Raw genomic sequence first — 27,337 nt, forward strand, 5'->3', positions numbered from 1 at the left:
TTCTGTCATCAGGGTCAGAACCCCAATCAGCATCACAAAATGCAACAAGAGGAACTGTAGAGGACAAGGAACAAGGCTTGAGGTGAAGACCATGATGAATAGTACCCTTAAGGTACCTTAAAATACAAGGAGCGTGGTGTGATCCTTGAGATCTCTCACTTTTATTTTTTCTCTTCTTCTTCTTCATCACCATGGCTGGTGAAGTTCCTGAGATTTCAGTTCCAATGGTTCAACCATCGTTGAGTTCTTCTGCTCTGGTTCACAAGCTTACCTTGAAGCTTGATGATACAAATTTTCTCTCGTGGAAGCAGCATGTGGAAGGGATCGTGAGAACTCACCGATTGCAGAGCTTTCTTGATCATCCTGATGTTCCACCATGATTTCTCAGTGAAGAAGATCGTGTGAATGCAGTCGAAAATCCTGCATATCAACTTTGGGAGCAGCAGGATTCAGCGCTTTTCACGTGGCTTCTTTCTTCTCTTTCACCAACTGTGCTTCCTACAGTGGTGAATTGCTCTCAGTCATGGCAGGTTTGGGAAGCAGTGCTTGATTTCTTCAAAGCACACTCGTTTGCGCAATCCACGCAACTCAGATCTGAGCTTCGTTCAATTTCCAAGGGATCGAAAACTTGTTCTGATTATCTCAAACGCATCAAGTCAATTGTTAATGCGTTGATCACCATTGGTGATCCGGTTTCTTATCGCGAGCATCTGGAAGCGCTTTTCGATGGCCTACCTGATGACTATAGTCATCTTCAGACGATCGTGTACAATCGCGATTTGCCAAGCCCGATCTCGCAAATCGAAGCGATGATCATTGCGCATGAAGCGCGTTTGGATCGCGCTCGTTCGCGACAGCTCAACGCGAATCCACCGTCAGCGCTGCTATCTCAGGTGTCGCCACCACCGGCGACACCTGCTCCACCGTTGACACCATCGCCTGCAGCGTCGGAAGTGAATTACGCTTCCAGTTCAGTTGATTCCTCTTACGAGGAACGTTCCTATGATGATCGTGGTGGCGATCGCGGTGGCTACACTGACTCGCGTGGTCGTGGCGGTTACGATGGACGTGGCGGTGGTTGTAACTCTTCTCGTGGCGGCTACGATGGACGTGGCGGTGGTCGCGGAAGAGGCAAGGTACAATGTCAGATTTGCTCTAAATATGGTCATGATGCCAGTATATGCTACCATCGTGGATCTTCTTCTTCCTCGTCTCCTGGCATGTTTGGCATGAACTCTGGTTTTGGCATGAATTTTCCTAAATTCCCTATGATGCCTCAGTTTGGTTTTTCTCCTTACTGTGGTCCTTCACAGTTTGGAAGTCCTACACAGTTTGGCCAGCAATTTAGCAATGGTGCATCCTTTCCTGGTTTTTTCTCTGGTCCTGGACTTGGCATGGGGCACTCTTCACAGCAGTTTGGTTTTCATCCCTTTGCTGGTTCACAATGGAACAATGCACCTTACTCTCAATTTTCAGGTAGTGGTCCAAGGCCTGGAAACTCAGTAGCAAGACCTCCACAAGCTATGCTCACTGGACCACCCTCAACTGTGGGTTCTTCCTCTGCTTCAGCAAACTTAAGCACCTGGTTTCCTGATTCTGGTGCTACACATCATGTTACCAATGATGCTTCAGTGATTTCAGACAGTGTTTCCCTTACTGGCCACCTCTAGGATTCTCCTTCAAGGTACTGTTGGTCCAGATGGTCTGTACACCTTTGAAGGCATGCACACTCCTTCACTCTCTAAGGAGTCCTCAGTTCCAGTTTCTGCTCCTTTGTCTCCAGTTGCTGTTTCTGCTCCAGTTTCTGCTTTATCTGCTGTTTTACCTAGTTCTGATGTTTCTAGGCCTAGTACTGAGTCTTCAATTCCTAGTTCTCCTATTGTATGCCCAACCTCTTATGGTTTATGGCACTCAAGACTAGGACATCCTCATCATGAGGCTTTGCATTCAGCTCTCAATAGTTGTAATATTCCAGTACCTAATAAAGCAAAATTTACAGTTTGTTCAGCTTGTTGTCTCTCTAAATCACATAAACTACCTTCTCATTCTTCTAGTACTGTTTATAATTCTCCTTTGGAACTTGTGTTTGCTGATTTATGGGGACCAGCTTCCATTGAGTCCTCTTGTGGATTTTCATACTTTCTTACTTGTGTTGATGCCTATTCTCGCTTTACTTGGATTTTTCCCATTAAGAAGAAGTCAGATACATGTTCTGTTTTCCTTCAGTTTCAAGCCATGGTTGAGTTAAAATTCAGTTTAAAACTTAAATCAGTTCAAACTGATAATGGAACAGAGTTTAAGCCTTTAACACCCTATTTCACTAAGTTAGGGATTGTTCATAGGCTTACTTGTCCCTACACACATCATCAAAATGGTAGTGTAGAGCGCAAGCATCGCCATATAATTGAAACAGGTCTCTCATTGTTGGCCCATGCTCAATTGCCATATCAGTTTTGGGATCATGCTTTCCTTGCAGCTGTGTTTCTCATCAACAGATTGCCTACCTCCGTTTTGGGCAATGTTAGTCCTTACTTTAAGCTCTTCAAGGTGCAACCTGATTATAAGCTTCTCAAGGTCTTTGGCTGTGCTTGTTATCCACATCTCAGACCTTATACTCACTCCAAGTTGTCTTTGAGATCCAAGCTTTGTGTGTTTATTGGATACTCTTCTACACATCAGGGTTACAAGTGCATGGACAATGAAGGCAAGATATACATCTCCAAGGATGTCATTTTTGATGAGTTTACATACCCCTATCATGCACTGTTTAATCCTAATGAGAGTGCAACTTCTGGACAAGGATTGTCTTCTGTTATTCCTCTCATACCTGCTGCTGCACACATTCAGCAACCTAATACTGCTGCTGCTATTTCTGAACCTTCTCCTGAGCACAATGAAGACAGTGTTTCTTCTGTCCAGCAGCAGCCCATGCATTCTCCCTTGCCCTCAGCTTCTTCTGGTTCAGCAGCCCAAGGACATCAGTCATCTACATCTTCTTCTGCTGGTTCTGTTCCTCAACCAGTTGGGAATGTTCACCCTATGCAGACAAGGGCCAAGTCTGGCATTGTCATGCCTAGATTGTTCCCCACCTTGCTTCTTACTCAGGCAGAACCAACAACTACCAAACAGGCTCTTAAGGATCCCAAATGGCAAACTGCAATGCAGGCAGAATATGATGCTTTGATGGCTAATGGTACCTGGACTTTGGTCCCTTTTCCTAAGGATAGGAAGCCTATTGGATGCAAATGGGTATTTAGAATTAAAGAGAATGCAGATGGAACCATTAATAGGTATAAAGCTAGGCTTGTTGCCAAAGGATATCATCAAGTTAAAGGCTTTGACTATTCAGAAACATTTTCACCAGTGGTCAAACCTATTACAATCAGACTTATTCTCACTTTGGCCATCACCAAGCAGTGGCATATTCATCAATTAGATGTGAATAATGCCTTTCTTAATGGAGCTCTCCAAGAGGAGGTTTATATGACTCAACCTACTGGTTTTCAGAATTCAGATACTACACTTGTGTGCAAGCTACACAAAGCTCTCTATGGCCTAAAACAGGCCCCTAGAGCATGGTTTGAGAGGTTAAAGTCAGCATTAGTTAAGTATGGGTTCACACCTAGCAAGTGTGATCCATCCTTGTTTACTTTTTACATAAAAGGTTCAGTCATCTACATTCTTGTTTATGTGGATGATATCATCATTACTGGCAACTCTCTACCTTTGGTACAGCAAGTAGTGCAGAATCTTGACTCTGAATTTTCTCTGAAGCAACTGGGTCAGCTTGATTATTTTCTTGGGGTTCAGGTTCATCACTTGAAAGATAGGTCCTTGCTTTTGACTCAAACCAAGTACATACATGATTTACTTGAAAGAGCTGAAATGGGGGAAGCAAAGGGTATTTCTACTCCTATGATTGGTGGTGCCAAGTTGAGCAAGTATGGGTCTGATTATTTTGCAGATCCAACCTTGTACAGGTCCATTGTTGGTGCCCTGCAGTATGCTACTCTCACAAGGCCAGAAATCAGTTTTGCTGTGAATAAAGTTTGCCAGTTTCTTAGCCAGCCCTTAGAAGATCATTGGAAGGCTGTCAAACGTATTTTAAGGTACCTTAAGGGTACTATTCATCATGGTCTTCACCTCAAGCCTTGTTCCTTGTCCTCTACAGTTCCTCTTGTTGCATTTTGTGATGCTGATTGGGGTTCTGACCCTGATGACAGAAGGTCCACCTCAGGATCTTGTGTGTTTTTTGGTCCTAACTTAGTGTCTTGGAGTTCCAAAAAGCAAACCTTAGTTGCTAGGTCCAGTACTGAGGCTGAATACAGGAGCCTTGCCAATACTTCTGCTGAGTTACTTTGGATACAATCTTTGTTGCAAGAGCTCAAGGTCCCCTTTTCTCCTCCTAGAGTTTTCTGTGACAACATGGGGGCTGTTGCTTTAACACACAACCCTGTTCTGCACACCAGAACAAAGCATATGGAGCTTGATATCTTTTTTGTCAGGGAAAAGGTGCTGAATGGCTCTCTCTTTGTTCACCATATTCCTTCTGAAGACCAGCTTGCCGATATTTTTACCAAGGCTCTTTCTCCAACCCGGTTTGAGCTTCTTCGTTCCAAACTCCATGTGGCTGAGAAAATCCTTCCCTCACCACCTTGAGTTTGAGGGGGTCTATTAGAGTACACTATGTAACGTGTAAGAGAAGCTACTGTTAGTTAGCTTGCTGACTGTGTATGCAGTCAGTTATAGGGTTAGTTAGTGTTAGCTGTCATAGTTAGTTATGCTGAGCTGTCATAACAGCTGTCATAACAGAATCAGTTAGGATTGTTAGCTTGATTAACAAGCTAAGTGCTCTTCTATAAATACTGATGTAATCTCTTGAATCTGTAGCTTTTTACAAATCAATGTTAATCAGTTTTCTCATTTACAGTTTTCAACAGGGCGAGTGAAGATGGAATGTGAAGGAGGTTGTGGCGGTTGGGGTGGGCGAAGGAGGTAGACATGGGGAGAAATATTTGTTGGCGGCATAGTGAAGCTTCGATGGCGGTCTAATGACAAACAAGAGGGGGAGGATGTGGTCGTGTTATGGTGGCGGATAGTGGGAATGGCAGGAAATGAGGAAGAGATTGTTTTATGAGGAGAACAGAAGAAAATGTGGAAAAAATGGGGGATATCTACATTAATGATACAAATCCATCAATAGTGTATCAATAAGTCGTATATTCAATTAATTGCACCATACAATTCTACTTTTTGAAAAGGACCATACAATTCTACTAATTGTCGATGGTCAACTCACAATTATCGAGGATCTAGTCGTGTTAGTAATTTAAATGATTATTTTCACAAATTCTTAATGAGTAATGAAACATACATACCTCACTTTCTCTTCTATCTTATTTTCACATATTTTTCTTCGTATCGCTTTGCATTTATTGTCACATCACAAATCATATAACTTATTTCTCTCTTTTTTATTCTTCTTTACCTAAAGTGGAGGTGAAAATGGATTATCAACATAACTTTATTCATTTGGTTATTGTGTTAAATTTCGCCACTCTTACCTATTGTTTATTGTTTTATTTCGGATGTAACGTGTGGCGAAACATAGATTGATACTTTTAGGTAAGGAGACTCCTTGAGGATGTGAGTTTCTTTTCAATAATGATACGCCGACCACCAACATTAAAGATACTTCATAAGTACCACATTTTCTTTTTGTCCTCATTTTCAAATTATATTTCATCATATATAACATTCATTATTTCTCTATTTTTTTCTCTTTTAGGATGTTTAGAGTTTCCTTTAGTGATGTATGTGTCATTATTGATTTCTTTATCATACAAAACCTATTGCAATTACTTGCGACAAGTTAGGTGCTCTAGTTGAAAATATCAAAGACACCAAAAGTGAAGTGATATAATGAAGTCTTGGACCTATTACATGACTGCTCCAGTCCAGCTAATCATGCTTTCAACATCTGTCTTACCCTGGCATATATTGTTTGCTTTCCTCTGTTTCATTCTGATTTGGATTTGAAACGTTTAATTTAATTTGTCTTCAACTTGAAGAATAAGTTAGCACAAACCTTTGTATTGAATGTTTGCATGCCGTAATAGCAATTAGTTTGGAACATGTTCAAACAGGGTCATATCATATCAACAACTTGTGTTCAATATTAATTATTAGCAGCAATTGTAATTTCTTTTTCATGTGACATGGCTCCTAATTGTGGAATATGGAATCAATCACCACCCACTTGAGCCAAGATGCCGATCCCAAATGGTTTAGTTTGAATTTGTTATGACTAAGGAATATCAATCATATGATGACATTTTAGCATATTCTGAGTAACAAGTATCTAAAGTTGGATATTCTCTTCTAAACTAAAGGATATGCCTCGTGGTCTGCGGCTTATGTGCATAACTTTCTTCACTTCTCGTAATTTACCATATTACCCTTCATCATATAAAAATGAGTGATTTTGGCAGGTTCAATTCATCAGCAATGATACAAAAAAACACCAACACATGTATCATTTTAAGGATAATTCAGTTGTTCTTGCTCCTTACATCCACCTGGGGCTACCAAATTTTTGACCTTTGTTCATTAACATCATCTTATGTAACAGTATCATTTAATAATGTGTCTTGTTACATAAATATTAAACGACAGCACAAAAATTTCCCATATTTTTACGCCTTTAAACTCAACCTAAAAATTGCCTTTGTACTTATAATAATGATAATTTAATAGAGGATAAATCATATCTATTAGCTATTCCAAGTTTTAGCACATAATAAATATCATAGATTTAACATTCACTCAAATTAAAAAGTTACATAAATTTATCATATTAAAAGTTTGTATTTATTTCCATTCATTGTAGTAATTTTTTTTACAAAAAGTTGGGATAAGTTCGGCTCCAGTCACAATTACGAATAAGGGCATGTCTTGGGATCGCAGGTCGCTTATAGAAGTACTCACAGATCGTCTAACAACAAAACTTTCACATCAATGGCAGAAATTCAACACACAACCTTACAAAGTCCAATGTTCTATCATTACCAATCGAGATAATTGGTAAGGATATAACATTTCCCTTAGAAGTTGAGTGCTCAATTTCTTTTGCCGATGTGGGAGCAATGTTGTTAAACTATTTGTAAGTAAATTTATAAACGATATGTGGTTCTAGAGACCGCCTCGTGGGTGATGGCCGGAGCTGAGGCTTCGTTTGGATTGGGGGAAGGGGATGGAGTGGAGCGGAAGGGAGAGAGGGGTTTGAAAGATCCATTGTTTGTGTAATTAAAAAAAGGATGGAATCAGATGGAAACCAATGGTATCAATTCCATTATGTTCCATTACTTTCCCCCACTTTTGCTCCCTCCCAATTTGGGAGGAATGGAATGGAGCAAAATAACTGATGTCTTGTAAAATTATAAAAATACTAATATACCCCTCATTAACCCACTCTCCCACGTTGAAAATAACTCATTTCCCACGTTCTGCTATCTGCTACTTACCTGCTAAGTGTTTTTTGGCCTTTTTTTTTGTTATTTAGTTGTTCGCTCTCATTATCTGTCTTGCTCTTCTATTTTATTTTTTTTTACATTAATTCATCTAAATCTTGTTTATTAATATTGGAGTATAAACAACCATAAGAAATGAACACCTAATGGTAAAATTGGGATGGTTCTAAGTAAGAAAATAAGGGTGTCACTATTTCTACTCAGAAAAAAGAAAAGATGAGTGAAGATATTTTTTTTGAAATAGAGCAATTAATAGTTAATAGTTTTATAGTAAGGGTAATATAGGAAAAATAATAATAATAACTTGTACCACTCCGTCCATAACCCAAACAATAGAGTGGTAATTTTCCTCCGCTCCATCATAAAATACCCAAACAATGGAATAAGAAATTTACTCCGTTTCATTCCGCTCCGTTCCATTATGTTCCATCAATCCAAACATACCCTGAAGTTACCGAAGTTTTTTTATAAAAAAATAAAAAATACTATCATGCTGAGTCCATGCGTAGAAGAAAACTGAAGAACTTGACACACAGTGCCAAAACTATAAAAGCCGCAAACTCCTCTCGTCGTTATTTTCATTTTCTTAAAAGCAAGTAACGTGTACTGAAAACTCGCGTACCAGAGCGAGTTCTTCTGATCCTCCTCCACCATTCCGTACACGTTTCTCCGTCGACATTGATCACTGATTACTGTATATTCCGATGTCGACTGAGCCGCTAATTCAACCGCCGGATGCGGTGGCGGCGTCCCGCCAATGCGGCGAACTGTGGCGGATTTTCGACGAGTTGCCCAAAGCCACCATCGTGTCAGTTTCTCGACCAGAGACTGGAGAAATTAGCCCAATTCTCCTTTCTTATACCATTGAATTGCAGTACAAACAGGTAAACACAGCAATTGTTTCCATTTTTCTTATCTTTGTGAATCAAATTTACCTGGTTATTGTTGGGTTCATCGAGTAAAAGTGAAGAAAATGTTAGAGTCTTGGAGGGTATTTTTTAATTTTATTTTTTAATTAAATTAGCTAGCTAAATGCTATTTGGTAAATTGGAGTGGGAAAAATGAATGAACTTCTGTGGTTTTGTTTTTATCAAGTGTTCTTTGGTGGTGGTTTAATTTATGTGGATAAACAGAAGATTGAAGAAGATTATGTTTGCAAATTGTTAATTATTGATTATTTTGCCTATTCAAGTATGTTACACAATGCCTTTAGATATTATTTTAGTGTTAAATGCTAATACTAATTGAGGTTGCCATCAAAGAAAGGATGTGGATTTATTAATATCATTTTATAGCTTTCAATTTGTTTACACATTACTGGTTCAGGGTCCTTTTTACAATATTTCATGACTCTTCTGAATGTGAATTGGTTAGACCACTTCATTAGTTGTGTCCTTTTGGCTAGACTTTAAGCCTTTGATGATGTGAATTATGATGCCAGGCGGCGCAGTTCCTATCCAACTAATGTCTTGGTAATGATTACATTTGTATTTAACAGTTCAAGTGGCGGCTACGGAAGAAAGCATCACAAGTTCTTTATCTGCAGTTCGCTTTGCGGAAACGTGCCTTGATTGAAGATCTTCATGGCAAGCAAGGGCAGGTTTAAATCTCTTTTCATGTTGCTCTGTTGTTATAAAGTGAACATACGAGTTTCCGATAGTTTTAGTTTCCTTTGTTATGCTTTATATGATTCAGTCTAACTTCTTGTTTATAACTGTTTCCTAAAGGTAAAAGAATGGCTTCAAAGCATAGGAATAGTTGATCAAACTGTGATGGTGCAAGATGATGAGGAACCTGATGATGGAGCTGTACCTTTACATCATAAAGACAGTGTTAACAGCAGGTATTTTTTTTGTCACAGTAAAATAGAATTTTTTTATCTGATGCATTTTTAAACTTTCAACCCGCTTAAAATGTGCAGTGCTTAGATCAGGAAATTCATGATATACATGTGAGGGACTTCTTAGTTGTTGGCCCAAAGCTTCCATGATTAATTTGGGCACAGGGAATGGGATAGTTGATTCTTGAAAAGGTCATGAACCAAGGGCCAAAGGAATTGAATTCAGAATTGGAAAATGTTTTGGAGATGCCAAATCGGGTATCTACACCCAACATAGTACGAGAGAGAAAGAAAGAGAAGTGATAGATGCAATGTGATGGGAAGATAGAAATAGAGAGAAAATAGGGGTATATGTGAGGTCTCAATACTATTGGGGTGTTTAAAAATCAGGATTTTTCATGTTCCATGTCTTCATTGAGTTGAATACTACTACCCTTTCCTAAGCTTAAGTATTTCGAGAGTACATAGTTTATATTCTTTATTTTAATAAAAGATGCACTTAATTATATTTCAAGCAGTAAGTTATACAGAATAAAGGCCCTTTTATATTTAGTAATATTTTAGGTCTTATACTCTTATTGCTGAACAGGCTTAAAGAAACGTAATAATTTGTTTTTTATACAGATATGTCCCATCTGTTGCTGCTCTGTCAATAATTCGTCCATCATTAGGAGGTCAGCAGTCAATTGCTGAGAAAGCCAAAGTAGCAATGCAGAGTTATTTGGATCTGTTTTTGGGAAACATGGATATTGTGAATTCTCAAGAGGTAAGGAATGAAGGGTTACAGTTGACAATTGATGGATTTGTTTAGATAATGGTTAGCAGACCTTCAAATCAGTGTAGAGGATGTTATAAAAAAAATTGGGTTATGAATCGCATTAGGTTCTGTATGATATCTAATAAGTGAAACCAAAATTGTGAACTGGTTTCCCTGATAAAACTGTTTGCATTCAAAATTATGATGTTGAATCCATTTGTCTATCTAAATACCTTTCCCTACATTTAAAGAATCCTTAGAACTTATGCATCATATATTACTACTATATGCAACTAAGGTGCTTTATACTATTACTTTTTAAGATACAAATATGTATGTATATGATTCTCCATTATCATGCTTGTAATAAAACTTCTCCGAAGTTAATATAACTTATCCTCATGTATGGCTATGGATTATAGGTCTGCAAGTTTTTGGAGGTCTCCAAGCTATCCTTTTTACAGGAGTATGGTCCAAAACTGAGAGAGGGATATGTAATGGTGAATCATTTGTCAAATATTTCGCAGGATTCAGATGTATCATGCTTTCCATGTAATTGGTTTCGTTGTTGTGATAACAACTGGAAGAAGGTTTGTTCTGAATTTTTTTTTTCTGTGGTAACAATAGGTAGCTTAGTTTGTTTAGCTTCACATTATTTTAATTTTTAAAGTTAAAACAGGCGTAGTTGTGAGCTCAAATCATCTAACCACATGGGCCCTTGGATTCAGTGCTTCCTTTTAACATGAACTTCAAAATTTTAACATGCCCAATACTTTCTCAATGATCCCTAGATATAGAATTTTGCGAACTCTATCTTTGAAGTTTGAAGTACTCATCTTTTTTTCACTTGTCTGGGTGGAATATAAGTCATCATTTTCCTGTGACATAAAGTTAATCCCTAACTTCAGTACGAACATTTGCAGTCCCATCTTCCACGTAACTATGTTTCAAGGCTGAATACTCCAATGCCAGGCATACAATGGTAGATACTATTAGTTCTAAAAGAATACTTAGTTGGCATATCTCTAGGATTCTCTTGGTAAAACCTGCCATTATCCCAATGATATGCACTCTCCCTTCCAGGCATAGGAACTCAGAAATAGTATGCATATCATTTTTCCATAGTGGAACCATAAACTGTTATGTAATATGGAAAGAAGGGACGTGATCAATAGAAGAATTAATTTTACTTGGTCATATCTTGGGTTCACATTTTATAGTAATTTCCTGGATTTTATAGGCTATAAATGTCAACTTTGTGTTATTTCAAGCAATATTGCTCTATGGAGCTGAACAAACAGTTTTATAAATGTTTTGACCAATATATGAGATACTCTGTCAGTTTGCATGGAATTAGTTGTGACCAATCAAGTTTAATTATAAAGATAGTACTTGTCATCTACCAACTATTATAAATGCTTGAACTATAGGTGAAGACACGTGAATGGTTTTACATTATTTCTCTTAGTAATTTTTAAATGATTCAATAAAATGTTAAAAGTAATATCAGGAAACAAATGTAAAACATATAACACCTCTATAGCATTTCCACTTTGTAGGTATATATAATCTCCTGAACTGGTATTTCTTTATTTCATGTAATCTTAGTTTTAATCTGCTCACAGGTATGGGCTGTATTGAAACCTGGGTTTTTGGCCTTGCTGGATGACCCCTTCAACAACAAACTACTGGATATAATCATGTTTGATGTCCTCCCATCCTCAACTGGAAATGGAGGGACCAAAATATATTTAGCTGAAACTAAAAAGGAACACAATCCTCTGCGTTACACATTTGAGGTGATCAGATTTGTCTCTTAGTGAGCCTTCTTGCACTTCAAAATTAAGAATGGTTAAATCCTGTATGAAGTATGAACTGTGTATATTTGTCGCAGTCAGTCAAAGCAACTAGATTGACCTGATGTTACAAAATATAAAAATCATGATGTGTAACTAACTCTTTAAGATTTCCTGTTATCTCATTTATTTATCACCTGGATTTAGTTCTGATTTTTTGTTGGATAGAAATCTGAAGTGAATATTTTAGGTTCAACATAAATAGTAACCCTTCAATGTCTAGAGTATAGACAATAAAATCCATGTATTTATGGTATGTTTGAGATGATAACCTCCAAGTTCATTAAAAAAATCAATTATTATTCTTCTTTAACTAATATGATAATGGTCAAAACGATCAAAGATTTACCTTCTTGAGATGTACAATGTTCCCAGCTTTCTTTTTTAGTTTCTCATTAACCATTAAAATCCATAGTCATCAAACTAATATAGCACAATTTATTGTCTATTGGTTTCAGAGAAGAGCAAATTATTAATGGTTGGAAATTGTTGATAGGTTACTAGTGGAAATAAGAGCATATGTTTGAGAACAACAAGCAGTGATAAAGTTAAAGCTTGGGTTACTGCAATAAATGAAGCTGGTCTAAGACCTCTGGAGGGTTGGTGTTATCCTCATCGCTTTGGTTCATTTTCTCCTGTAAGAGGTTTGGCTGAAGATGGAAGCCAAGCCCAGTGGTATGTAGATGGACAGGCAGCGTTTGAAGCAATTGCTTCTTCAATTCAAGATGCAAAGTCAGAGGTACTGTGTTCCATTAACAAAGAGTAAATTTAAGTTGTTCTTTTTGTCCTCGTCCAATATTTTAATGATTAGACAATGGAAACTTGTTGCAGATCTTCATTACAGGATGGTGGCTATGTCCAGAGCTATATCTGCGACGGCCTTTTGATAGTTTTTCTACCTTTAGGTTAGACTCATTACTAGAAGAAAAAGCTAAGCAAGGGGTTCAGGTACAAATACTATTCACATTGCTAAGTCAGAAGCTTTTAAGTTTTATGCTTTATTAGATTAAATCACGTTGAAGACCATTATGCTTATATCATTAAATGAAAATACAGATTTATGTGCTGCTCTACAAGGAGGTTTCTTTAGCCTTGAAAATCAACAGCTCGTACAGTATGAGAAGACTGCTCAAAATTCATGAGAATGTGAGGGTATTGCGATATCCTGACCATTTCGCTTCTCGTGTGTATTTATGGTATGAACTATTTATCAAAAAATCAAGTGAGCATTAACTGTAGTAAAGGCTCTGGTGGACCTTATGCAAACTTATATGATGGAAGCTGCCTTTGTTTTTTACAGGTCGCATCATGAAAAACTTGTAATAATTGATTACAAAATTTGCTATATTGGAGGGTTAGATTTATGCTTTGGACGATATGACACACCTGAGCATAAAGTAGGTGATTGCCCCTCTGTAATATGGCCTGGAAAGGACTATTACAATCCAAGGTATTCCTTTTTTCCTACTTTGATAATTAAATATAAAGGAACATTTTGCAAAACAGTCCACTGTATACTTTACAAAAAGAGAGGGAGAGAAAGAGAGAGGTGTATGCTCCTTAACATTTTATGGTCCATTGTGTTTGTCATGCATTCAGCATGTCTTATATTGTAATACATTTAGCCATACCATCACTGTTGTTGATCAGTGATGGAGTCCAAGATTTGGTTAGCCACTTGGTCTTTTTTATGATTTAGTCTATATATATGATTTCTGGAATTTTTGTTAATCGATAGAGAATCTGAACCAAATTCATGGGAAGACACCATGACAGATGAATTGGATCGCCAGAAATATCCTCGCATGCCATGGCATGATGTCCATTGTGCTATTTGGGGACCTCCATGTCGTGACATTGCTCGGCACTTTATTCAACGGTGGAACCATGCTAAGGTATATACTAAAGAGAAGTGTTAGCAACATACTCTCTAACTTCCATCACACTATTTTTTATTGGTTGAAATTCATGTGGGACGCACTAAATTATTTGGGTCTCACTCCAATTTGGTGGAACCCGCGGGAATTTCAACTAAGAAGAAAGTGTGTCTAAAAGAGTGTATTATTAAGTGTGGTGTTGCTATCACTTATCATAAACGAAATGATATTTTTTATCTTACATGCTTTTTTCATCATCCCCTCTTACTTGGTGAAGCATATCACAGAGAACTAAGGCTCCAAATGAACATGAAATTCCACTACTTATGCCTCACCATCACATGGTCTTACCACATTACATGGGAAGAAGCAAAGAAATAGACATTGATGGAAAGGAAGATGAAGATAACAGGAAAGAAATTGAAAGGCAGGATTCATTTTCTTCAGAGTCTCCAACACAAGATATACCCCTCCTTTTACCTCAAGAAGCGGACGGATTAGTTACTTCAAGTGGAGACCAAACAAATTTCAGTGAACATTCTCCATTATCATCCCAAAATGTGGAGCATGAATCTTTAGTTCCAGATAACCAGAAGAAAGGGTTTCAAGATGAAGTTGTTACTTTAAACTTGGGGGCACAATCTCTAGTTGATACTCTAGATGATTGGTGGGATACACCTGAAGGTACCAATGATGCTTCTACTTTGGAATATGGAGAAGTTGGTCCCCGTACTACTTGTCACTGTCAGGTTAGACATGCCTTCTGGGTCTTGTATGTTTAATGTGAAAATTTTCAAATTTGTTTTTGAATGAATTAGTTTCTCTTGCTTAACACAGTCTACTAGGACTCTGGTAAAATATGAATCTTGTATGGGTAGAAAATATCAACATTAAAGATGATAAGTATCACATGATGCATACTAAGTTTACATTGTATTCTAAAACCCAGGTTAGTAATGTAAAGAGCTTCATTCAATGTGTCTATGAAACTTAGGGAGAAAAGGTTATAATGGTGTGCAAAGTAATTTTTTTGTGTGTGTGGATGATATGCCATCATAAGCAAATTGAGAAAAAAACAATTAACTTATATCAAAACTTTCAAGTCTACAGATTTTATCAGAAACAAATGCTTTAAAAAGGATGTAGGACAATTTTGGAAAGAATCACTTTACTTTTATTTTTATATTTTTGCAATATGGTTATATTTACATGTACCCAAAAAATAGTTATAATTACAGCGTGCCTTATCCTCAATAACCCTGATAAATTACCTAAATCTGTTAGCCATGTTCATGCACAGAATCTAACACATCATCTTGTCTCTTACTTTTGGAGCAGTCCAAATTTATCTCAATATAATTTTACATAACTATTCATCTGCGTCTTGGATGGATGTGAAATCCACAGGTGATCAGAAGTGTCAGCCAGTGGTCTGCTGGAACAAGTCAGACTGAAGAAAGTATTCACACCGCATATTGTTCTCTCATTGATAAAGCAAAACATTTTATCTACATTGAGGTAAATTAGTTACAGGGAACTGGGCTTCCCTTGATCGTGCCTCAATCTTGATAACTTGTAACAAGATGAAACATATATTTTTATAGTGATCTCAAGAGATAAATGTCCAACTTGATTTCTGACTCTGCATTATCTGATGCTTGACGAAACATTGTAAATATTATTATTAGAAGTAGGTAGGCCAAACTCAACCCAAAAGCTAGCTCAAGGGTTGAGGTTTGCACAACCCTTATAAAGGCTATCTATGCTCTATCTCTAGCCAATGTGAGACTTCTAACACACCCCCTCACGTCCAGGACTGAACAACCTGGAACGTGGGAACAACAACAACAACGGGTGCCCCAAATATGGGAAGTCTCCACAACAAACAACAAATGGATCTAGGATAGGCTCTGATACCATATTAGAAGTAGGTAGGCCTAACTCAACCCAAAAGCTAGCTCAAGGGTTGAGGTTTGCACAACCCTTATAAAGGCTATCTATGCTCTATCTCTAGCCAATGTGGGACTTCTAACAATTATTTTTCTTTTCTTGCACTTAACAAATAGGAATTCTTATATGATCGCATCGCACTGCTATTTTGGAAATCCTTTTTCCTGTGAGTATCGGATAATAGCCTTTAGTGTTATTATGTAATGAACACATATACATGAAAGTTAGTCAGATATCAAATTTTCAATCTCTGTATTGGTTTTTTAATGCTAGATAGACAAGTTCATGCTGTAAAATCATCATCTCCAAGCCTTGCACTTGGGGATTGTTTTATGATCATTGTTTTTTTTTCGGGGGTGGGTGGGGATACGTGTGGAGAAGAAAAAAAATTGCATATATGAAAGGACGGCATGAAACATTTTAACTTCAATACCAGTTACATGTGACACCGAAAGGTTAGTTTGAAGTTCTGACAAGAAAATGTTAGTACAAGGATGAAGATGTTCCAAAGTGAATCACTTTAGAGGCTAGAAGAACAGTATTAAATTTAATAACCATTGATTAAAAATAGGGTTTTACAAAATACAAGAACGCGATAAAAGACCATAGTTCTTAATTTTTTTAGTGGGTGACCATGATTCCCACTGGTACTTTACCTCTTTGTGCAGTGTGCACTTTGAGGATGTTAGTATTGTGATTTGCTTAAATGACACATGTATGTAAAGAATTATAGTAAAGTTTTGGTAGATTTCATATTTGATTAAATAATAAACTCATTTCTTCTTTGTCTGTTTCATTTTGTTTTCCATTCAGAATCAATTTTTCATATCAGGTCTAGCAAAGGATGACACAATACAAAATCGTATTTTGGAAGCACTATATAGGCGTATTTTGCAAGCCCACAAAGAGGAAAAAGAATTTAGAGTTATAGTTGTGATGCCCCTCTTGCCTGGATTCCAGGTAAATGTTACTCACCTTCTTTTTATAATGTCAGTCCTATTTTCCATATACATAAATCTTTTACGGTTATGAATGATAACAGGGCGGTCTAGATGATGGTGGTGCCGCAACTGTGAGGGCCTTAACACATTGGCAATATAGAACAATTTCTAGAGGAAAGCACTCCATATTGCACAATCTTGAAGCTATACTTGGTCCTAAAGCACATGATTATATTTCTTTCTATGGACTAAGAACCCATGGTCGACTTTATGCGGATGGTCCTATGGCTACAAGTCAGGTATTTTATCATATTTTATAATGCTATTAAGAGATCCTGAAATAGTTATACAAATAAGAGTTTGGATCTCCTAGATCTAATGTGCACTGTTTAGTTTTTATAGTGACTTTAACAGCACAGAGGTTTTCCTTGGTTTGATGTATATTCCCATACTTTTATAGGTATATGTGCACAGCAAATTGATGATAATTGATGATCGTGTAGCTTTTATTGGATCATCTAATATAAATGACCGGAGTTTGCTTGGATTAAGAGACTCTGAGGTACACTTGATATCTGCTCTGTGTAACTATTATCTGCTATTTCTAAGAGCTTTTGGAATTATGATATAATTTTAATCTGATTGTTGCAGTGTATCTAGTAATTTTTTTATCTGGGATTTTTGTTGTTTTAGAAATTCATCACATATTTTTAAATTTACGGTATCCTATTATCATACAAAAATTGATCTAGTCAGGGTATTCAGCTTATTTGTCCCCTTAAGTTTGTGGTAGTAGTGGCTTGCGTGCCTATAGAAGTACATTATTACGGAATTGAATTTCAGTTATGATCAGGGATTGAATAACACCATTGTTTATGTTTTCCCTAATATTATCATCCATTTACTGCATGTTGATGACAATGTTCTTTTTTTGTCTGGAGGATTAGCCATTTACTTTTTGGGTAAGAACTTCAATTTTTTTCTTGCTATCAACCAGATCGGAGTGCTTATAGAAGACAAAGAATATGTTGGATCATTGATGAACGGAAAGCCTTGGAAGGCTGGAAAATTTTCCCATAGCCTCCGCTGCTCGCTATGGTCTGAGCATCTTGGTCTTTCTTCTGGAGATGTGAGTCAAAATGATCAAATTTGGGTTTTTGTATGCTACGTCATTGCAGCAAGTTGATTTTTTTTATTAATGGGAAGAATGAACAACTAAAAATAAGACACCTTGCTTTTCATGATTGGTTTGATGAGCAAGTGCAACTGCGCTCTGTGCATGAACTACAATCCAACCTCTCATACAGTTCCATTATTGAGTCAGCTATTTGCAGTTGACCAATTAGAACCAGGAATTGGAAAATTGCTCCACTTTATTTGTCTTTGTAAAGCTTATGTTTTCCTAATTACTTCTCTAGTTAGCTCAACCATGAGTAATTATGCTGAAACTATAACTATATTTTCCTGCTTGTCTGTAATCACCATGGATATGTTCATCTGTTTTAGCTCCTCACAATATTCTCTTTCTCTTACAGATCAGTAAAATCAGTGATCCAGTGGCAGATTCAACCTACAAGGACTTGTGGTCAGCAACTGCAAAGGTTAGATTTCGCCATGTCTAGAACATTGTGTCTTGCGGATTTGTGCATTTCATCTTTGGTGATTCATGGTACTACTTGAATTTGATGAAAAATATTTATGTGTATTTTTTTCATAATACTTGACTAGACTACAATATATATAGACTAACAAAGAGATTAAAACAAACTAAATCTATCTAAACCTATCTCTATTTAAATAGATATCATCTCTATTTAAATAGATACTAATCTAAAATAGATAAACAAATCTTAACTATATCTCCATGAGATAAGACTCATAATAAACTAAATCTTAACAGATATTCAACACTCCCCCTCAAGCTAAAACTTACTTAGCTTTAAGCTTGTAACAAAATCTAACCCAAGAAGAAAATTATCTTAATAGATATCCCTTAATAATGACAGTCTTGGCGAATCTCTGAATTGAATAACCTTTCAAACTTCTAGTAAATCCATGGCGGCAAAAGACAACTTCTTATACTTGAAATTGAATAACCTTTCGAACTTCTAGTAAATCCATGGCGGCAAAAGACAACTTCTTATACTTGAAATTGAATAACCTTTCGAACTTCTGCTAAATCCATGGGCAGGCAAAAGACAACTTCTCATACTTGATCTGGCTGAAATTGATGCAAGACAAAAACCAATTCTTCTGGAGTGTCGTAGGGTAGCTGAGCCAGCAAACAAGGGCGAAAAACCAGCAACAATACGCCCGAAACAAAACAAGGCTGAAGCAACAACTCACCAACAACAACCACACAGAAATAAAACATACTTGAGGTCGATCGATTGATGGCTTCTAAGACAAACAATGGTGTCAACTTTGACACAGACAACTCTCAAACATTAGAGAGTGGGCCAGCGCAACTCGCAGCTGAAGCCCTAAAACCAAAACCAATAACTCTCAACTAGAGAGTGGGTCAGCGCAACTCGCAGCTGAAGCCCTAAAACCAGAAAACCAAACAATCGAGACAAAACAAACGAAGGTGACACTGCCACCTTCAAAACCAAATTGCATAAAGTCAGCCAAGATCAATATAATAAGAGCATCTCGAGCAATGAGACGCAAACAACAACTCAAGTCTCAAAAACCAATGTGGAACCTGAGCGTCAAAACAGAGTTAAAACTCTAAACCAAACCAAACTTGGCCAACAATGAGAGATGGCACAACACACGTTAAAACAGAGGATCCTTAAAACCAAACCTGGCTGATACACAAAGAGGACCAGCGAAAACAAAGCAGCGAAGATAGCGGCACCAGTGAGAACAAAGCAGCGGAGAGAGCGGCGCAACCTGGCTGATACACAAAGAGGACCAGCGAAAACAAAGCAGCGGAGATAGCGGCGCGTGGACTTCACACGCAGAGAGATGGGAGGCGCGTGGCTTGGAATCCGGCGGCGGTGGCTGACTGTAGTCTCTAAGATATTTAACAATATCTAACACTTCCCCTCAAGCTAGATCATATATATCATATGCATAGCTTGTAACAAATAGTATTAACTCGAGAAGCCGCTGCTGCCGGAGAGAGAAATTCACACAACACTTCCCCTCAAGCTAGAGCATATATATCATATGCATAGCTTGTAACAAATATAATTAACTCGAGAAATCGCTGCTGCCAGAGAGAGAAATTCACACACAAACGGAGCACACAATGCAATGAGGTAATCAGAAATTGTAGAGACTTGAAATCGCCCTTCACCGCTTACTCTGTGTGAATACTTCACATGAATTATGAAAAACTGATTTTGAGAAATCACCACAGATGTAAGGATCTTTTTGTGGTTTCCACACCGAAAATTCAGCATCTGAAATCACACATTCCAACCCAACAAACAAGGACAACAACCAGAGGCTCAAATAAGAGCAGAAAAATACCACCAAGCAAGACGAACAAACGTACAAGAGCAAGAGGCTCCAAGAACATAAATCCATATAATCTCTGATTGCAGTAATCAGAGTGCAGAAACAGAAATCTGAGACGCAGCTTCTTTCAATTCCAAAGCCACACATGCTTTAAATATATCTTCAATGGCTTTACTCATGTAGGGCCGGAGGAAATTTGATTCTTCTAGATCTTGAAAAAACGTTAGTAACCTTAACTCCATACATGGTGCTGCATATCATTGCGGCAACTTCATCAAGGGAATAACTAGAATATTTTCCTTCTCCAACTTTTTCTTCAATTTTATTTGAAGAAGTAACAAAAGAGATAACCTGAAATCACACAATAAAGAGCAAGGGGCTCCAAAAACATCTAACAATACTCTGAATCTAGGCAAAATCGAAAACGGCGGTGAAACAGACCAAATCACCGTGACTGTGGCTGACAAGAACGCAAGAACCAAGAGAACATGGCGAACCTTTCTGTGGAAGCAGCGTCACGAACGACGGCTGGGAAGGCAGCACGTGGAAGGACGTTGATTTGATAGTGGTTGAACATTACTAGGGTTCCAAGACAAAGGGGACCATAATTAGAAAGAAACGAGGCCGTAAGAAAACGGCTAGAACTAACAAGCGGAAGCAAAGTACGAAAAATAAATCCAAGAGATTTGGAAAGTCACCATGAGGGGGCTCACGGGGGAGGAGCCCCTCACAGCGGTAGGATCGAATTTGCTCTGATACCAACTTGAATTTGATGAAAAATATTTATGTGTATTTTTTTCATAATACTTGACTAGACTACAATATATATAGACTAACAAAGAGATTAAAACAAACTAAATCTATCTAAACCTATCTCTATTTAAATAGATATCATCTCTATTTAAATAGATACTAATCTAAAATAGATAAACAAATCTTAACTATATCTCCATGAGATAAGACTCATAATAAACTAAATCTTAACAGATATTCAACAGTACTTATAGAGCATTGTTTAACAAAGTCATAGCTGTTCAGCACGTTCACTATCAGAAGTCATATCTTCCCTTCCCTATTGTTTTAATAACTTAGCTCAACAATTTTCTTGACAACTGCGGTGAGCATTTGTTAAAAGTGGTTTTGAATGAACTTTTTTTTTGTAAATTTTGTTTGGTTAAACGTGGTTTGAGGTTAAAGTGATTCATCTTGGGATTTTATCCACTTAACAAAAAATAGAGTTTGTTCTACCAAACCCACTTTTCAACCACAAACCATATACAGAAATTTGGACGAATGACTTTCCAAACATATTAAAAAATTACTAAACTTTGAAGAATGGAAACGTGAACTGGATGGTGCAAGTGCACTCTACCTGACATGCAAGTAACATAGTAGGACTTTTTTTGTGAATACACGCTGTTTTTCTTTGTACATCTATGGTGTATGAACGGCTGTAAGTGTGACAGGAAAATACTAGGATATACCATGAGGTCTTCGCTTGCATTCCCAATGACTTGATACACTCGAGGTGTGGATTTTTCCCAGTTTTCTTTTGTCTTCTCTTAACTCCTACTTCCAATCTTTCTTTTGTTATAATGCACTATACTTTATAATAATACGCAGAGCTGCACTTCGGCAAAGCATGGTTTACTGGAAGGAAAAACTTGGTCATACCACCATAGACTTGGGAATAGCCCCTGATAAGTTAGTCTGTCGTGAAAATGGAGAAACCAAAGCAATAGACCCGGTAGATAGATTGAAGCATGTAAAAGGACACCTTGTTTCTTTCCCTTTGGAGTTCATGCGTGATGAAGATCTCAGACCAGCTGTTATCGAGAGTGAGTTTTATGTATCTCCTCAAGTATATCATTAGTTAACAAAACTGATAGACAATCTAAAGGAAGTGCGAAAGATAGGGTGGGAGAGAAAGGACTTGTGACGATTAAACACATGGGAAAAAAATCTGAAACAAGAGGATACTCTGTATAGTTATTAGTTTATTATGACTATTAAAAGTTTTAGAAAGGGGAGTAATTATCCAGAATCCAAGCTGTGTGAAAAACTTGAAGTGCAGTAACTGTGGGAAGTGTGAAAATTGGTGTAAATAACAGTTCCGAAATAGTGTGTTTGGATATCATAGTGAACAGACTTTCATCTCAATCCATAGAAGAATTTTGTTCACTTTTTTAATCTCGATGTAAGTACTAATGTCCGTTAGTGTCAACGGATATCGACAATACCTGGCCGTAATTGATGGCCATTTTGCCATACAAACTTTCACATTGTACAGGACTGCTTCGTTTGTTGTAATGTAATTTGTACATATATTTCTTCTTCGATTGACATTGGAATCGTTCATGTATAATTATTTGGAAGTTTTAATAATTTCCGCTAGTTAAGGTTGATAATTTGATTTCATTTCCTATGTGTTTATCCAGACACTTGTGTGATTTTAGTTGTGTCCAACAAGTTTATTTAAAATGTTCTTAACATAGACATTGCTTTGTTTCTTAATCATGTGCTCTGATTCTGCGGGGATTTTCTCTACAAGATTTCCTAGGTTTGTGTTATCCATGAGATCTAGGTAGGGGTATGCTTACATGTCCATTTACATAAGGATGAGATACAAAACTCTGGGAGGAGTGATTTGGAGGGGTGGTATAGATACCCATGAGCAAAAGCTGCCTGAGCATTGTGAAAGAGATGATGAGTGGAAATGTAAAAGAGCAAAAAAGTAGGGATAGTTAAATCAGGTCTAGACATCTTAACGTCGATGGTGGCGATGTCATCTGGGAGCCGGAGGTTGGCATAGACTGTTGTGGCAGTGTGTTGTTCGCTGAGGAAGCTAACTGATGATGAAGGGAGAGGACAACAAGGGTAAAGGGTCTCAAGGGAAGGGAAAAAATATAATCCTATACGGTTGTTTTCTATCCTGAAAAAAAAATTAACTAAGCAGATACAATAGGATAAGACAAAAGGATAAGTTATCCTATCATTTTGAGCTAACAAACACTGGGATTAAATGTGTACCAAAGTTATAGTTCCATGTTTCTCTAATCTCTCTCATGTGGAGAAAACAAAACAGAGTTTAGTACAACAAAAGAAAAAAGCACGTGCCTTTCATATACAAATTGGTTTGGTTATGGAAGTTGCTATTTATATGCTCTAACCAGCCATATTAATATTCTCATGTTACCGACACTATGAAGAGAAGATGATGTGAGAATTATTGGCTTTAATGCATGGAAAACGAGAGCAAGGGGGAGGACAAATTGTAGTAGCTATGGCATGATGAGTCATGAGATCCAAATGTAGAACAGGACAAATTGGAAACTGTTTGAAATGGAAAAGAAACCATCCATCAAACCGAAAAGTTAAAGTTGTATCCATCTTTGGATTCTTACTATTACATAGTTGCATAAAGATGCTCAACAGAAATATATAGCCAACCAACCATTCCATGCCACACCTAACCATTGAGAAAAGGATGCTGCAGTGCCACCGCATGCATTTCCAATCCATTGAATCTAGCTATCACCGCCTGCTCGTCTCGATGAATCATGATTGATGAAGGAGAACCACTTTTTGTGCGGGACGGTAGCAGCCTACCTAACTAGGAATATAGTTGAGAAACTTGGTCATGGTCCAGTCCTTTTATGGACCCAAAGGTCACGGTCGGTCTCTAGGGTGTGATGCACATACTTTTGCAATTAGAGAAATAGTAATATAGTTGAGAAAAAAATCTTGATTCACACTTTTTAAAACACATCCACCTAGTGAAAAAGAAGAAAAGAGTGAAGAACGAAAGATAAGTGATGTAATAGAAAAAGAACAGATATATTTAGAAAGATAAAAAAATGGAAATGAGATGGAAAAGAAAGTGAGGTGTAAATAAATCAAAACTCTATGTTCTATTAGCGTCGACCGGCGGTAATGAGTTCTATTAGTATCGATCGACGTTAATGAGGCAAAAGTCGACACAAAACTTAATTAAGCATCAACTTAGCGTCGGTATCATGACTAGCACTAACCTTTGCATCTACTTAGAATGTGTGGTGGCTTACGTTAACATGCACAACACAAACTTAGTAGTGTTTGTCAAACTTAGTAGTGTTTGTATTGATGTCAATGCTAATTTAACGATAATGTGACACTAATCATTATAGCCATGAAGGTTAGTGTTGTCCAAAGTAACTTTAGCGTTAGTCATGCTGATGCGATCAACAACTAATTTAACAATTAGATGACGAGTCTTTGGTCATTGTTTGAAGGTCTTTACGTTGGTGGGTATGACCATGGAGTATGTATAGTACCTCCTACACGCGTTGTTATACAATTTATGATGGATCAAAACATTTCGATATGATTTCTCCTTGTAACAATGATCCTTAGAATTGACCTTGGACCTAAATGAATTTAGAGATCATACAAAGAGTCACATCTCTATTCAAGAGTCATGTCCCTTCATTCAAGTATCAAATAATTTATCTCTTCAAATGAGACACACCGAGAGCTGCTGCCACCTGTGTTTGAAGACCGAGAAGAAACATTGTGATGGTGGAGTTTGTTGCCACAAAGAGGACAAGAGAAGGTGCTTGGGGTTTGAGAGTTTCAGCTTCGACCAAATTATACTCTGTCACAATTCCAATACAAAACCGATGCTAATTCATCATTGACTAGCTTGCCTTTAATTCTCCACCGGTCTCACGCGCTAGATGTTGCCGCTCAGATTTCTCACTTTTTGTTCAACGCTGTTTTGGTGTTTATTTGCGTTGATGCGTTTACATAAATACAAAACCAAACAAGTGAAAGGCACACGTGATGAACCACGTTAATGAGAATGTAACGCACATTTTACGCCTCCAATGCCAAAACAAACAGAGCCAACGTCGGCTTTTTTGTACATTAATCTTAAGTTTTTAACAAACATATATGCATGAACCAACCATATTAGTCATACAGAATCAATTATAAGAATCGCAAACTTACAAATCAATCGTCTCATAAGAACTATATATATCCCTATCACACACACCGACATTCATATCAACGTTTGACCGCGAGGAGGATAGAAAGATGTCGATAATGAAATTAAATGTGTGCTGCCATAAGGTTGCCATGACTAGCTGTGATATCCCAGGTAGTGGGGTCCGATAGAAAACATGTCAAGACTCAAGTCTTAGTCATACATGGTACTATATCATGCTTGGCTATACCCACTCTTTTAGATTTTGGTAAGTCAAGGAATGGGCAATAATGGTCATTGAAATATATTTATGTAGGAGTTAGATCTTTATTTAAATCCTAACAAGTAACAACCCCCAACCGGTGTGTGGCCTGATTGTTAGCAACCACTTTAAAATAAAAAATAAAAAATAAAAAATAAAAAATAAAAAATAAAAAATAAAAAATAAAAAATAAAAAATAAAAAATAAAAAATAAAAAATAAAAAATAAAAAATAAAAAATAAAAAATAAAAAATAAAAATAAAAAATAAAAAAATAAAAGTTAAGATAAAAATTTCATTTATTCAACTAGAATTCAATCTATCATAGATTAAGATGCTTGCCTTACAAAAAAGAAATTCAAGATCTTAGAATCAAACACTTTTGCAATGTGGTCATTGGTGTTTTTTTAAGAGTAAAGTATACTCACCCTCCCCAAGGTTTGTTAGAATTATACTCCACCTCGTTTTTATCTAAAATCTAAACCCCACCCCATTTTATATAGAGGTAAATTTAGTGACGAAAAATATTCTTCATTAATAATTAATTATTATTTAAATTTTTAATCAATAATTTCAAAAAATATTTTAATATAATCCAATAAATTTAAAATTGAAAACATCACAGTCCTCCTCATTCTCTCAACCGCGTTCTTCCTCCGTAAATTCACAATGCAAATTCTGCAATAGCACACCTGACCGATTTACAAACCATATCTCGAACATAGTGAAACAATGCTTGTGTTTTCATATTTGGTAATAATTCAATTTTAATCAAAATAATCTCTTTATACCTCCAATTTTCAAAATTGGATTGTAGACCCAAAACGCAACACAAATGGGTGAAGAAAATAGAGAAACAAAATTAAGAAATATGAAGTGGATCGGAGGTTATTAGAACCCAACGATGCGGTGGAGCACCGTTTTTAACAAAATCCAACAACATCTGAAACCGACAGAGCGTTCGCTCACAACTTAAAGGGGTGAAGTTCACAAGAAGTAGTTGAACGAGTGGCTTTGGGGATGTGCGATTCATGTTCTGGGGTTCAGGTCGCAACAAAACTTCGAGGCATGGTGGTGCCATGGGGTTTCACATTCTAGTACGGTGGCTGTCGTGTTAAAGGGAGCAAAGGCTTGGTGGTGACCGTTTGTGGTGAGAAATATGATTTGGAGATAGATGAGACGTGGACTTAACAGATAGAGTGGATGGTTTTTTAAAATTTAATTCAGTAAAATTATTTTCATAAATTAATGTATGATATTGTATATGCATTAAATTTATTTAAATTTTAACTAATTAGTAATTATTTTGTTTTAGTGACGAATTTGTTTTCGTCACTAAATTTTGCCTTTATAAAAAATGGGGTGGAGTGTAGATTTTAAAAAGGGGTTGTCTAAATAACCCTTGCTAAAAATTGGGTTAAATCACCCTTTAATGAGGTGTCCCAATAATATTATAACACATGTCTTTATGAATTCCAACTCATTTCATTATTTTCTTATTTTCATAATATTCATTTTAATAAATAACCTATTTACATAATAAACCAATAAATTATGATAATAACACATGTATCCTTTTCTAAAAAAAAGAACTTACAACCCTAATCGGCCAATCCCCAATTTCTTCCACTTTCTGGATCTGCTTTGTTGATTTGTGAGAAACGAAATAAACAATTCTTACAAATTGATTGTTTGTTTTTTGGGAAGCATCAAATTGATTGTAATGTTCAAGTATTACTAATTGTTAGGGGATTGTGCAGCAGAAAAATATCTCTAAATTAAAACCATGTTACGGAAGATCAAGAGATCCAAGAACAATTTCAATCATTATATCAATATTCATCAGATATAATTTAAGCAATGAATACACCAAATTAAAGCCTATAAGATCT

At 36.8% G+C, this 27,337-nt stretch overlaps 1 protein-coding gene across 1 annotated transcript; it reads left to right on the forward strand.

Annotated features, from left to right (window-relative positions):
* The first annotated feature begins 8,079 nt into the window (after positions 1–8,079).
* On the forward strand, positions 8,080–22,636 carry LOC130717178 (phospholipase D zeta 1-like). Its single transcript, XM_057567316.1, has 20 exons — positions 8,080–8,413; positions 9,028–9,129; positions 9,257–9,372; positions 9,994–10,135; positions 10,549–10,716; positions 11,752–11,925; positions 12,479–12,721; positions 12,814–12,930; positions 13,039–13,178; positions 13,283–13,432; positions 13,721–13,877; positions 14,147–14,608; positions 15,267–15,377; positions 16,623–16,769; positions 16,852–17,049; positions 17,211–17,312; positions 17,748–17,879; positions 18,286–18,351; positions 21,685–21,746; positions 21,842–22,636. Exons 1-20 carry the CDS (start codon positions 8,234–8,236, stop codon positions 22,089–22,091), a joined length of 3,219 nt encoding a protein of 1,072 aa, XP_057423299.1. The 5' UTR covers positions 8,080–8,233; the 3' UTR covers positions 22,092–22,636.
* The last annotated feature ends 4,701 nt before the right edge of the window (positions 22,637–27,337 follow it).

The sequence above is a fragment of the Lotus japonicus genome, chromosome 5 (assembly GCF_012489685.1).
Source record: "Lotus japonicus ecotype B-129 chromosome 5, LjGifu_v1.2".
NCBI lineage: Eukaryota > Viridiplantae > Streptophyta > Magnoliopsida > Fabales > Fabaceae > Lotus > Lotus japonicus.